Source organism: Phacochoerus africanus, chromosome 5, assembly GCF_016906955.1.
Source record: "Phacochoerus africanus isolate WHEZ1 chromosome 5, ROS_Pafr_v1, whole genome shotgun sequence".
Lineage (NCBI taxonomy): Eukaryota > Metazoa > Chordata > Mammalia > Artiodactyla > Suidae > Phacochoerus > Phacochoerus africanus.
This window is the reverse complement of record NC_062548.1, coordinates 3,623,406-3,635,916: the sequence shown is the minus strand read 5'-3', so window position 1 is coordinate 3,635,916 and position 12,511 is coordinate 3,623,406. Positions and strand designations below refer to the sequence as shown.

General features: G+C 53.6%; 1 protein-coding gene across 2 annotated transcripts in view; it reads left to right on the top strand.

Moving 5' to 3' along the window:
- Positions 1–813: 813 nt before the first annotated feature.
- Positions 814–12,511, top strand: part of IQCE (IQ motif containing E) — a 41,700-nt gene continuing 30,002 nt past the window's right edge. Inside the window, exons 1-6 of one of the 2 annotated variants that reach the window (XM_047779436.1) lie at positions 814–970; positions 5,719–5,766; positions 7,040–7,085; positions 9,951–10,079; positions 10,566–10,700; positions 11,873–11,943. In XM_047779436.1, the coding sequence (XP_047635392.1) occupies positions 935–970; positions 5,719–5,766; positions 7,040–7,085; positions 9,951–10,079; positions 10,566–10,700; positions 11,873–11,943 (465 nt within the window). In that variant the 5' untranslated portion in view covers positions 814–934. The remainder of the gene's footprint in view (positions 971–5,718; positions 5,767–7,039; positions 7,086–9,950; positions 10,080–10,565; positions 10,701–11,872; positions 11,944–12,511) is intronic. The other variant, XM_047779437.1, reaches the window with a different exon arrangement.

Genomic DNA, 12,511 nt, shown 5'->3' with positions numbered 1-12,511 from the left:
ATTCCTCCTGCCATACCAGGCTCTCCTGTGTGGGGACCATTCATCTGTTCACCACAAAACAGTACTAACTCTGTCACACTGCGCCCCCTCTGGAACCAGCAACTGCACCAAGCTCTTTAGAGGTATTGACTCATTTGAGCCTCACAACAACGCGTTTCTCCACTTTATATGTGAGGCTACAGGTGCAGAGAAGTTATATGACTTGCCAAGCACCAAACACCTATTGATGGACCTCATGCTATGGGTCAGGCCCTATTCTAGGGGATGGAGATACAGCTGTGAACAAAGCCCTGCCCCAGAGAGCTTGCATTCTAGAGGTGGGATGTTCTTTTTGATAATAAAGATCAGGGGCTGGAAAAATAAGGCAGGGGAGGGGGACAGAGTCAATGCTCTTGGAGGCCCGGATGAAGAGAAAGGTCAGATTATACTCGCTAATGACTTAAAGGAACTTTGCAGACCAACGCTCCTAAAGATCTTCGTGATGGCCACTGGGTACCATGAGCACCAATTCTATTATTTTGTGTGGTCCTGTGCCTGTATCAGAACCCTTGAGTCTAAAAGATGAGGTCGGGGAGATAGATGGTTTTCTGAATGCCAAGGCGTTCAGAGCTTGCAGACTGTGGACACTGCAGAAGGCCCTTGTCCAGCGCGGCGGCTGCACTGTTCCAACTCCGCCGGGCTCTCCGCCGGGCTCTCCTCCGGGCACCACGGGCGCACAGCCAGTCGGCCCGCTGGAGTCCCAGCGCATGGCTACTGTCGGCCCCCCTTGCCGGGCGACGGCCACATCCGGGGCTCGGCGGGCCGGCGCGGTTGCCATGGCAGCAGGGTCGCGGCCTCGGCGCGGGCAGGCGGGGAGGCTGCAGGCAGCCCCGCGGCGGGCGAAGCCCCGGAACCGGACGGCAGCGCCGAGGGACGATCGGGCAGCGCCGCCGCCATGTCCCTGGGCACTGGGGACCCGGCCTCGGAGACGGTAAGACGGAGGGCGGGCGGACCCCCTCGCGGCCTCCCCTCGCCTGGGCGCGGGCCGGAGGATGGGGGCGCAGGGCGGGCGGCCGCTGGGTGACCGCTGACATTATTGTTACCGCATAAGAGCGGACCTCCGGCCCCCGCCCGCATGCGCCTGGCCGGGCGTCCCCGGCGCCCAGCCTCCAGCCGCCTCTGGTTCCCCGCTCGCCCCTGCGCTGGCCGCCGCTTGCAGGAAGCCCTCCCGGACGCCGCGCCCTCGCCGCTCGGCGCCTGCGAAGCCCGGCCTGCGCCGAGCCTGCGACCGCGGCCCGCCTGGGGACGGAGCTCCCAGCGTAAGTGCCGGCCCACCCCGTGCCTCCCGAGCGGGGGACGTGGCCGGGGTGACTACTCAGGTGTGAAGGAGGAGCCCCAGGCTCCGGGAGCGGGGCCCTACCCAGCACCAAGCCGAGAAGGCGTTCTGGAGGAGGTGCGGCCCAGGTTCACTCCCCCGGTCCGGGGCAAGCGGGCTCTCGGCTCTTCCTTTCCCAAGGGCTTCTGGCACGCCAGCCATCTGCTGGAGATAACACTGTGGATGAGTAAGCTACATTTGAGTGGGGGTGGGAGTGGGGGGAGAACACGGCAAAAACAGGCCGTGTACCTCAAGTGAGAAAGTGGGAAGTGGCGTGCGCAGAAAATAAAACAGCCCTTGGCAGGGAGGTGGGCTGGAGAGTCTGCTTTAAACTAGGTCCCAGAATCCGCCCCTCTGAGAAGTTCTAAATGTTCTGATGCCACAGAGGAGAAGGAGGCGGTTTGGTAAAGATCGGAGCGCCTCAGGACCAGCAGGTGCAAAGGTCCTGAGGTAGGAAAGTACAGTGGTTCCAGGGCCTGAAAGAAAGCTTGCTGGGATCTGGTTGAGGGGATGAGTGCGGATGGAAGGGAGGCAGGGGCCTGACGGTGGAGAGCCTTGCAGGCCTTACACAGTGTTTGAATTTATTCAGGACTCAGTGAGAAGCCTTTGCAGGGCTCCAGACAGAAGGAACTTAGCTGGCTTTGCTTCCTTCTCCCGGAGATGGCTGTACCCAGCAGGGCTGTACCAAGCACACCCCTAGTAGGGCTCAGAGCCGCTGTCCACTTGGAGCTGCTGAAGCTTCCAGCTTGACCCTCCAGGCACCAAGTCCTGGCTTGTCTGCAAGGCCTGCCAGTCTATGCTGGCCTCAGTTACTGCTTCTCCATCTTTAAAATGTACCTTCTCATATTGTGATTATAAAAGTTAGTCATGGAGTTCCCGTCGTGGCGCAGTGGTTAACGAATCCGACTAGGAACCATGAGGTTGTGGGTTCGGTCCCTGCCCTTGCTCAGTGGCTTAAGGATCCCGTGTTGCCGTGAGCTGTGGTGTGAGTCGCAGACGCAGCTCGGGTCCCGTGTTGCTGTGGCTCTGGCATAAGCCGGCGGCTACAGCCCCGATTGGACCCCTAGCCTGGGAACCTTCATGTGCCGCAGGACCAGCCCTAGAAAAGGCAAAAAGACAAAAAAAAAAAAAAAGTTAGTCATGCCCCTTAGAGAAAATCAATTACCCGTCATCTAACTAGCTATAGGAAACCGCAGTTAATCTGTTGGCGTGTTTCCCTCTAATCCTTTTTAGTGCATCTTTTTTTTTTCCGTATGCGTTTTAAAAATCGAGATCGTATTTATGTTGTTTTGTCACTTTGACATTTAATGTGCTGCTCGCATCTTCCCATAGCCACACATTTTCAAAAACAGGGTTTTAAAAACTCTAGCCTAATGGGATACCCCTATTTTAACTATTCATTTCCTCACTTTTACCGTTTTGTTTTCACATGTGTGCCATTAGAAACAAAGCTGCCGTGGATGCTCTCATCCATAGAAGCATCTGGTAAAAGCCCCTTGTACATGCCAGGCTCTGAGGACACAAGATAAGTTGAGCGCCAGTGCCTTGGTCTCAAGGAGTTCAGTCTTGTGGAGGAGAGTGGCACAGGGCTCTCAGGGCATTTACGCCCAGGCTACCCTCTTGAGGGCCAGCACTGTCCAGTCTGTCCAGCACCCCCAGTCCCTTGGCGTGGAGCCACCCCTGGGCTTGCTCGTGAACTTCAGAAAGCACTCCCAAGGCCCCAGTGCAGAGTCACGGGGGTGAAGTGGAGCCTGGGCGTGGTCACCAGTGATTTAAGAGCCACCTCCAGGTTCCTTGGTGGCTCAACGGGTTAAGGACCCAGCAATATCACTGCTGTGGCACAGGGTCCCTGGCCAGGGAACTTCTGCAGGCCATGGGCGCAGCCCAGAAAAGGAGCCAACACTTGTAAAGGGCTCATCGTTTCAGAACAATACGGTAAGAGCATCTGTAGAGAAGTTACTGCTTATAGGGTTCTGTGTCACCTGCTCTACTGCTCAGGTGTCCCCACTGCGGACCTCCTGCCTGTAACCACTGTGCTCTCCTGCCTCACGGGTCCTCCTCCAGCCTCACGACAGCTGCTTCCTTGGGTTCACTGATAACGGCTGCTCGGAAGCCTTCGTCCACCGAGTCCATCATCTGGACCCTTTAAAAGCAGCTTCCACTGTCTGCTCTTTTCCCTGTGTTTTGGTCACACTTTGCTGTTTCTCTGTATGTCTCATAGGTTTTTCGTTGAAAAAAAAAAAAAGTTTCGCTCCTCTGTTAGAGCAACTCCTACCCACAGGGTTGATGTGGTTTTCGCTCGGTGGTTTGTTTATCTGGTGCGTGACTTGGCTGAACTAACTCTGTGAAGTCAATTTCCCCACCCTGTGCAGCCTCTGACTCCCTGCTCAGAAGTTTTTCTTGTTTAAACCTTTTATCCCAACTACCTAGGGGTTACCTTGAGTCAGCAGAAGCCGCTATCGCCTAGAGGGTGGATAAACAAGATTCTACCAAACAGCACAGGGAACTATATTCAATATCCTGTGTTAAATCATAATGGAAAAGAATCTGAAAAAGAATATATACATATGTATGAATCACTTTCCTGTACAGCAGAAATGAGCACAGCATTGCAAATCAACCTTACTTCGATGATTTTTTTTTTTTAATTTTTTGGCCGCCCCGAGGCCTACGGAGCTCCCGGGCCGGGGATCAGATCCCAGCCGCAGCTACGGCAATGCTGGATCCTTAGTCCACTGTGCCGGGCAAGGGATGGAACCCAGACCTGAGTCCCCGCGCTCCCAGGACAGTGCCCACCCTGCTGCGCCACAGAGGGAGCGCCAACCTTTTTTTTTTTTCACTTTTCAAGAACGCTTTGCTACTTTTCTATACAGTTTTCAATAACTCACCTTGGTCACTGGCCGGCACATCCTCTTTGATACCAGGGAACCGAAACTCGCAGGGGGCTTCCTTTCCTGATCGCCCACGTGCCTTGGATACCAGCCCCCTGCCGTCCCTTCCTAAGTCGTATTCATAGACCTTGTTAAATGAAGACCTAGACCTCTCGTCGTTACTGTCATTTGCTATTTACACCTTAAAATGTCCCCTGTCGAATGACAACAAAAATCGAATTCAGCGGCTGACCTTTTAAAGACTCTGTTTCTTTGGAACGTACTGCCTTCCCCCCTTTCCCCAAATGCAGTCACTCTGCACCTTTAATCTGGACTGTCCTTGCTTAGGGGGCGCGCTCGGGCCGGGCGTCCCGCAGGACAGCTGCCCCTTGTCCCTGTTCTTGTGTGGCCTTACGTTTCCAGTGAAATTTCAGGCTGCTAGCAGAATAGTGGCTCACGACACTGATGGTTAACCTCGTAGGCGCCGCGTGTGCTTTCCAGAGTGCGATCAAGTCCTCCACCCGACTTTGGGGCTCCACCGCAGGCAGCAGCCCCCTGAAACGTGCCTGCCCCCAGCCCCCAGACGCAGCACGCTTGCTCCACGAGAGGGACACTCAGTCCTCCTCCAGTACCAGCTTTGCCCATCAGCTGTGCAGCATGGTGAAGGCATTGTCTGCTTCCTCTCCTTTTAGGATTTAAACCTGAGTGTGTCCAGTCAACACGGACACATGGGTCTCTTGGGAAAGCTCCCTTTTCTCCTCGACAGGCTAGTCCTGACATTAGACAGCACAGAGTTCGCTTGAGTCCCTGGGCCAGGGCAGGTCACGGCGGTCAGAATGACGCATGTGCTTCTGGATGCCTGGATGGCTCTGGTTAATTCTCAGCAGGTTGCAGTCACCCGTTCCTTGTGCTTCGAAGCGAAGATGAAATGCTTTTATCGTCGTCTTGTTGGGGAGAGGGGTACAGTAAGAGTGTGGGATGAAGAGAAACCAACTACTATTTATAAAATAGATGAGCAACTGGGATTTACTGTAGAGCACAGGGAAATATGTCCTGTATCTTGTAATAACCTATAATGGAAAAGAGCCTGAAAAACCTACTTTATATATATATATATATATATGTATATAACCAAATTATCTTGCTGTACACCTGAAACTAACACAATCTCATAAACCAACTATAATGTAATTTTTTAATTTTTTTATGTATTTTTTAATGTAATTTTTTTAAAAACAGCCGTTGGGCAGTTTTGTGGACGTGATGTTGCTGGACTGACAGGCCTGGAGCGGCCCTGCCGGCAGAGTTGGGTGTCCCCCACCTGTTAGCTTGGATGCGCTCAATGGAACCGCCTGGCTGCTGCGCCACTTCGAACCTTCTGTTGGGTTTGGGGCTCTGCCTCCGCAGTGTGGCCGGGCTGTTTCCCCTTTGCACGGGTGACTATGGAGCCAGGCGGGGAGCTGAAATTTTCACTGTTTGCGTCTCTTCCTCCAGGGGGATGACAGTCTGTCTGCGATCACCTTCGACTCGGACTCTGAGACGGTGAGTGCGGTGGGGAGGCAGCTCCCCAGGCGGGCTGTGTCCCTTACACACCTGTGTCCCCACCAATGCAGGGCCCATCACCCAGCCTGCATTTGGGTAACTGCAGTTATAACTAAAATTTTGACCCGGGAGTTCCCGTCGTGGTGCAGTGGTTAACGAATCTGACTAGGAACCATGAGGTTGCGGGTTCGGTCCCTGCCCTTGCTCGGTGGGTTAAGGATCCGGCGTTGCCGCGAGCTGTGGTGTAGGTTGCAGACGCGGCTCGGATCCCGCGTTGCTGTGGCTCTGGCGTAGGCCGGTGGCTACAGCTCCTATTGGACCCCCTAGCCTGGGAACCTCCATATGCCGCGGGAGCGGCCCAAAGAAATGGCAAAAAGACAAAGTAAATAAATAAATAAATAAATAAAAATAAAAATTAAAAAAATAAAATAAAATTTTGACCCGGACATCAGCCGCCCTGAGCAAAGTCCATAAGGCTGAGGGCAGGTTTTGCTGTCCTGCACCTGGTAGGGGGCTATACCACCTGCCCCCCCCCAGCCCCAGTCGCAGTCCTAACCCCCAAGGGGAGGGGGCCGAACTCCGTGATGTTGTCAGAAGCCACTGACAGCCGCCGCGCTGGCCTGAGGGAGAGCAGGCAGGTCCGGAGTCCACAGGCAGACTGGTGCCCCCAGCCCGGCTCTCAGCTCTCAGGGCTCGTTTGCAAAGCTGCGCTGGGCAGCGGTGGAGGAGCAGGGAGCACACCTCCCCGCAGGGGGGACTCTGGCCCCCGTGCGTTCCCCCCCCCCCGCTCTGAGGACTCCAGGGAAGCATCCCGGGTCTGCTGTCCAGGATGAGGGACCTAAGGACATGGGTCTGGGGTGCCCCGGGAGAAGTGGGGGTCCAAGCCCATCTCCCGGAGGAGACTCAGACCCCATGTGGCCAGTGGGTCCCCACGCCCGCATTTGGCCTCGGCCAAAGGGGGAGCTCTCTTTCAGATGGTCCTGCTGCACCTCCCCCGCCTCCTCTTGCGGAATCCACGTCGGGGGGGCTCCAGGGCTGCGTGGGGGCCGCTGGTGGCCCCTGCGGGTGGGTTTGTGTCGGCACCCCTCCCTAGGTCTCTGCTGGACGCGCTGGCGACCAGTGGCGCCTCCCCGTGCCAGTTCCTTACTTTGCTTGGGTGGTTCATCCACCCACCACCCCCGCCCCTCAGGGACACACCGGGTCTTCGCGGTTGGGCCCATTCCAGCTGCTCCGGAGGCTTAACCTGCATTGCATCGTTTCTTCTCTCTTTCAGAAAGCAAAAAGGAAGAGTTTCCACAAACCTCCGCCCACGTCACCGAGTAAGTATGACCAGGCCCCCGTCCCTCAAATTCCCAGTTTAACTGGGAGAGTGGTTCTTGGAAGCCCCCCTCCCTGGTGTGCTGGGAGGAAGAGCAGGGCAAATCCTAGACCGGCTTCCTATTGCTTCAGAGACCTGTGGCCTCACCTGACTTGAGAGTGTGTGTGTGTGTGTGTGTGCACACTTCTTATATACATGTGTTCTTCTAACATACTGTCATGTGTGACACACTCAGAGAGTGCAACTGAACTTTCATATTAGCCCCCCCAAAACAATTAGAAGGATAAATTCCTGCAAAGAAAAGAAAGCACGTTTTCGATGCCATGTGAGGATAAGCGTTGGGAAGAGCTCCTCGGGCAGTTTGGTTTGGGATGTGGTTCCCCTGCTGCTGTGGCGAGAACCGAGAATGGTGCAAAGTGATGCTTGTGTCTTAACCCTTCTCGCCTCGGACCGTCCTTTTTGTCTGGGTGGCGCCTACGGGAGATGTTAGAGCGTCTCTCCTCATTCTTCCTGGAAGTCAGGCATTCCAAGTGTCGGAAAATGCTCCTAATCCAATTGCTTTCTCCTTGATTTCTGCAAATGTCAGAATCGTGTTTCACATAATGTAGAGCGGCCAGAACCGCCGAGGCACAAAAGCCCCCACGAGGCGTGCTGTCACTCAGTGGCTCTGCTTCCCACGTGCTCCCCGCAGCAGGGCCCCTGCCTGTCCCTGCATCAGCACGGATCCCAGGCGCCTTGCTCACCCAGTAGGACCATGGGATGACAGGACGCATCCCCTCCCCGGACCCCCTTCCCGCACTCCGGCCGCATCCTTCCTGCTGCTCCGATTTCCCAGCCATAGCAGCGGGGATCCTGCCCACTGAGTAAACATTTTTCTTTAATGTCCAATCCGGACGCACATGGGTTTGTAGGTTTTCAATCCTGACAGCGCTCTGAGGAGGGTGGTGAGGTTTCTGGTCCTCCCGTAGTCACTGGTTTTTGTTTCTTTGTGTGTGTGTGTGTGTGTGTGTGTTTTAATTTTATGATTGCATCTGTGGCACACGGGCGTTCCTGGGCAGGGACTGAATCCGAGCTGCAGCTGCAACCTATGTACGCTGCAGCTATGGCAACGCCAGACCCTTTAACCCACCGGCCCGAGCTAGGGACTGAACCTACACCTCTGCATCGACCCAAGCCACAGCAGTCAGGTTCTTCACCTGCTGTGCCACAGCGGGAACTCCTGTGGTCACTGCTTTTAAGGCAACATCAAGCCACCAAGATCTCCACCTCCTATTGCGCCCTTTCTTCTTCCTTCCCAGCTTGATCCACACGTGTGCAGGTTGGGGAATTCTTTCTGTTTACTGATAAATCCATACATGCGGGGGGAAATGTCATTTGTGAGTTCTTCTGGTGACTAATTTGCTCTGGTAAATGAGCACGTAGGTGCCTGGTTGGAAGGCTGTCCAGACACCCTGAAGTGAAGCTGTCCTGGGTCAGTGGAAGTGCCTCGGCGTCTCATGTGTCTTTGCTGCTTATCCTAAACAATAATGAGAAATGTTCCCTGTGTTCTGAAGCCGTGGGGGAATCTTAGAACCCTTTTAAAATTAAATGTGTTGAGTTAGAGTCTCAGGACCTTCTGCAGATATAAATGTCTTTGGTATTTAAGAAATACAAGCACGTTTTATGACTAACTCGGTTTTGCATAGATTTGCATCATCTTCATATTTATATAATTAAAGAGGTAAAATTCCAAGTTAAAATAAAATTTTAAAACTTTTTCCCCTTTTTGATGACGAAATCAAAAATGCCCAGGAAAAGTCCAATTTTTTTCCTCACTTTTTCTAGCTCTTTTTCACATCAAGTTCTAAATGTTATTACTTGCACATTATGTTGCAACATGAAAAATGAAAAAAGAGTTACCGCGTCAAGTGTAAAGTACACAGGGAGTTCCCTGGTGGGCTAGTGATTAGGACTCAGCACGTTCACTGCTTTGGCCCCGGTTTAATCCCTGGCCTGGAAACTGAGATCCCACATCAAGCTGATGCATGCTCCACCCAAAAAATAAAAATAAAAACTTTTAGATGTTTCTAAATAAAGGATACAAAGGGGTTCCCATCATGGTGCAGCAGAAACAAATCCAGCTAGGAACCATGAGGTTGCAGGTTCGATCCCTGGCCTCGCTCAGTGGGTTGAAGATCTGGCATTGCTGTGAGCTGTTGAACCCCTAGCCTGGGAACCTTCATATGCTGCAGGTGCGGGCCTAAAAAAAAGAGAAAAATAATAATAAAGGATATAAAGCTATGTGTTCACTGTAACTGCAACTGTGTAAAAATACGTATGTGTCTTAAACAATTAAATGGGAAATTAAGTGATACAATATTGGTAGAATTTTAGATTCATATTTGAAAATTAATTTCCCATTATTTCTTTATAATAAAAATGTTAAAACAAATATAAGTCTGTGTACATATCATAACTATTTTTTATTTTTGTTAGAATGTGTTCATCTGGGGTTGTTATGCCCTTGTGAATATTTTGCTATATCGTTTTGTCTTTTTTTTTTTCTTTTTTGTCTTTTTAAGCTTGCACCCACAGCATAGGGAGGTTCCCAGGATAGGGGTCGAATCGGAGCTGTAGCCACCGGCCTGCACCACAGCCACAGCCACGCCAGATCCCAGCCGTGTCTGCAACCTACACCACAGCTCATGGCAGCACCGGATCTAACCCACGGAGCGAGGCAAGGGATCGAACCCGCAACCTCATGGTTCCTCGTCGGATTTGTTTCTGCTGCACCACGACGGGAACTCCTCGTTTGGTTTTTCTAAAGCACTTATGTTGAGGGTGCATTGATACTTTGAACCGCTAACACCATGTATTGGCCTTTTAGAGTCCCCTTATCACTCTAAGCCGAGAAAAGTGGCCTCCTGGAGAGCTCTGAGGACGCCAGCCAGCATGCCTCTTGGGAGTAGGATGTCCCTGACGCCCCAGAAGCTGTGGCTGGGAAGCTCAAAGCAAGGTATGTGGTCACCCCCCCTGCTCAAGAGCAGAGTTTGAGACATTACGGGTGGTGACTTGAGATAGAGCTTTTAATACGCTTTGAACGGTCCTGTGTTTAATCTTCTCAGAGACATTGCGCCTCCTCCTGGCTGTTACGCAGGGTGTGGTGTGGTGTCGTGGTGTCTTGGCACTGCTGGCATGGAGTGTTGGAGCCGCTCCTGCTGGCTCGAGGGAACCACTCGTGAAACTCTTAGGAGGTGGGCGGGCTGGCCGGTATCACACTGGCAGCTGGAAACTGGACGTGGTGGGAATATTCACACCAGGGAAATGGGCAAATGCTACAGATCAAGTTTTTATTTATTTCGAGGGCTGGTGGTTGGACGTTTCTCACGCACCACCGGTGGCCTTAAGCTTTCTCCAGCCCTGAAGACTGACTCTTAGAGGCACCGCCTTCCGTTGTATCTGCTCATAGCTGTCACATTAAATCCATGCACATTCAAACCAGGAAGCCTGACCCCAGCCCTGAAATCAGAGCTCACCTTGGAGCGTGCATGGACCCACCCCCCCAGCAGCATCCCCGACGACCTGACAGAAGCGCTCAGAACGAAGAGGTCAAATCTCAGGCGTTCTGCCAGTCACGGTGAGCACGTCGACGGCGTCGTGGCCGTGACCGTCGGGGAGAAGCAGAGAGGAAGAGCCTGGGGCCTCGTGGGTGCCTTCTGACAGAGTGACATCTGGGGCGCCCTGCGGACAGCGACCCCTGAAAGTCCTCCCTGCCTTCCGTTCCTGATGGGGACAGGGACACCCCCAGGCTTCAGTGGCCCCTACTTCCCTAAGCGTAGAGTTGTGCTGCTGTCTATTGTGTGAACAGTCCTAGAAATGAAAACCACGGGAGTCATAAAAAGCCCAAAGTGTCGCCAGAAAGACTGAGTTGGTTTTCACGTTTCTGCCTTGCTGTCTCTTTCTAATGCACGTCTTTCCTCCCTCGGCTCTCGCTGCTTTTCTTGTCGGCCCCACGGGAAGCACAGGGGGACCTTGTCACGGTGCCGGCGGTGTCACCTTGCCGCCCAGCTGGCTGGCAGCTCTGTCTCAGGCTAGGGCGTGGAGGGTCCTGACCGGGTAGGGAGCACTTTGGAACTGAGTGCCCTGCCTGCTGTCCCGGCTGACGGCTGGGTGCCACCAGCATGTCTGTTTTTGTTGTCTTTTTGTTTGTTTGCATTTTATTTTATTTATTTATTTATTTATTTTTGCCATTTTGGGGGCCACTCCTGCTGCATATGGAGGCTCCCAGGCTAGGGGTGGAATCGGAGCCATAGCCACTGGCCTACGCCAGAGCCACAGCAAGGCAGGATCCAAGCCACATCTGCGACCTACACCACAGCTCACAGCAACGCCGGATCCTTAACCCACTGAGCAAGGCCAGGGATCGAACCCACAACCTTATGGTTCCTAGTTGGATTTGTTAACCACTGCGCCACGACGGGAACTCCTTGTCTGCATTTTAAGGTCTAAACACATCACCTCTCCTGACTCTCTCTCTCACTCCTTTTACTGTAATGAAGCCCTGTGTTCTCATCTTTTAGTTTTCTCGTGCTGCTTCTTTCTCTGTCACTACCAGTGTGGATTTCCTTACTTTTGGGCAAAGATGGCAAGGAGGTGAAAAATGTTGAAACATCATTGCTCTTCTTGTTTATTCTCCCTTTAAAAAGAAAAAGGGGGGATCGTTTTATTAACTTGCAGGTTTTCCTTGAGGCGTGGCCCAGAGCCGTCTCGACCTCGCGGTCTTTTAAGAGCCTGTGTGTTTTCCTCCAGGTTTCGTTCCCGGGACCCCCGTCTACAGAGAGAAGGAGGACATGTACGACGAGATCATTGAGTTGAAGAAGGTAGCGTTTCCCCTGTCGTCTGTGGGCTTAAGCAGGGCGCGCCCTCGGCGACCGTGGATGGACAGTGCTCCTGCGCTGGGGTGTGTCCTGGGAAGAGCAGGAGCTGTCGGGTGACCCCTGGGTTGACCCCCCCTGGCACGGTGCCTGAGGAGCTGGGCGATGCTGGCCCGCCGAGGGCCTCCCGCTGTGTGGGAGCCCCGCCCGTGGGCAGAGGCCAGTCTGTGCTCAGCTTCTCCAGCACGGGGAGAGCACGGGGGACAGGCCAAGGTCGCCTCAAAGTCCCTTTGCGCCTGAGACCTGGCAGGATGATGCGTCAGGAGTGTGCTTATTCTCGGGGACCTCGCATTAGTGTAATTCTCTGGTCTTAAGGGCATTGCACACGCCTGATCTCTGTGGGTCTCGACGCGCGCCCGTGGGAGAGCGCTCTTGAGACTCAGAGAGGTTGGCTGTCCATCCAGGGGTAGCCAGTGGCCAAACCAGGATTTCCGTCCGGGCCGTCCTCCCCCCGGGCCGAGGCCCCTTTTACCGAGGCACGAACCGCCCTGAAGCGGGTTAGATCCTCCTCCTC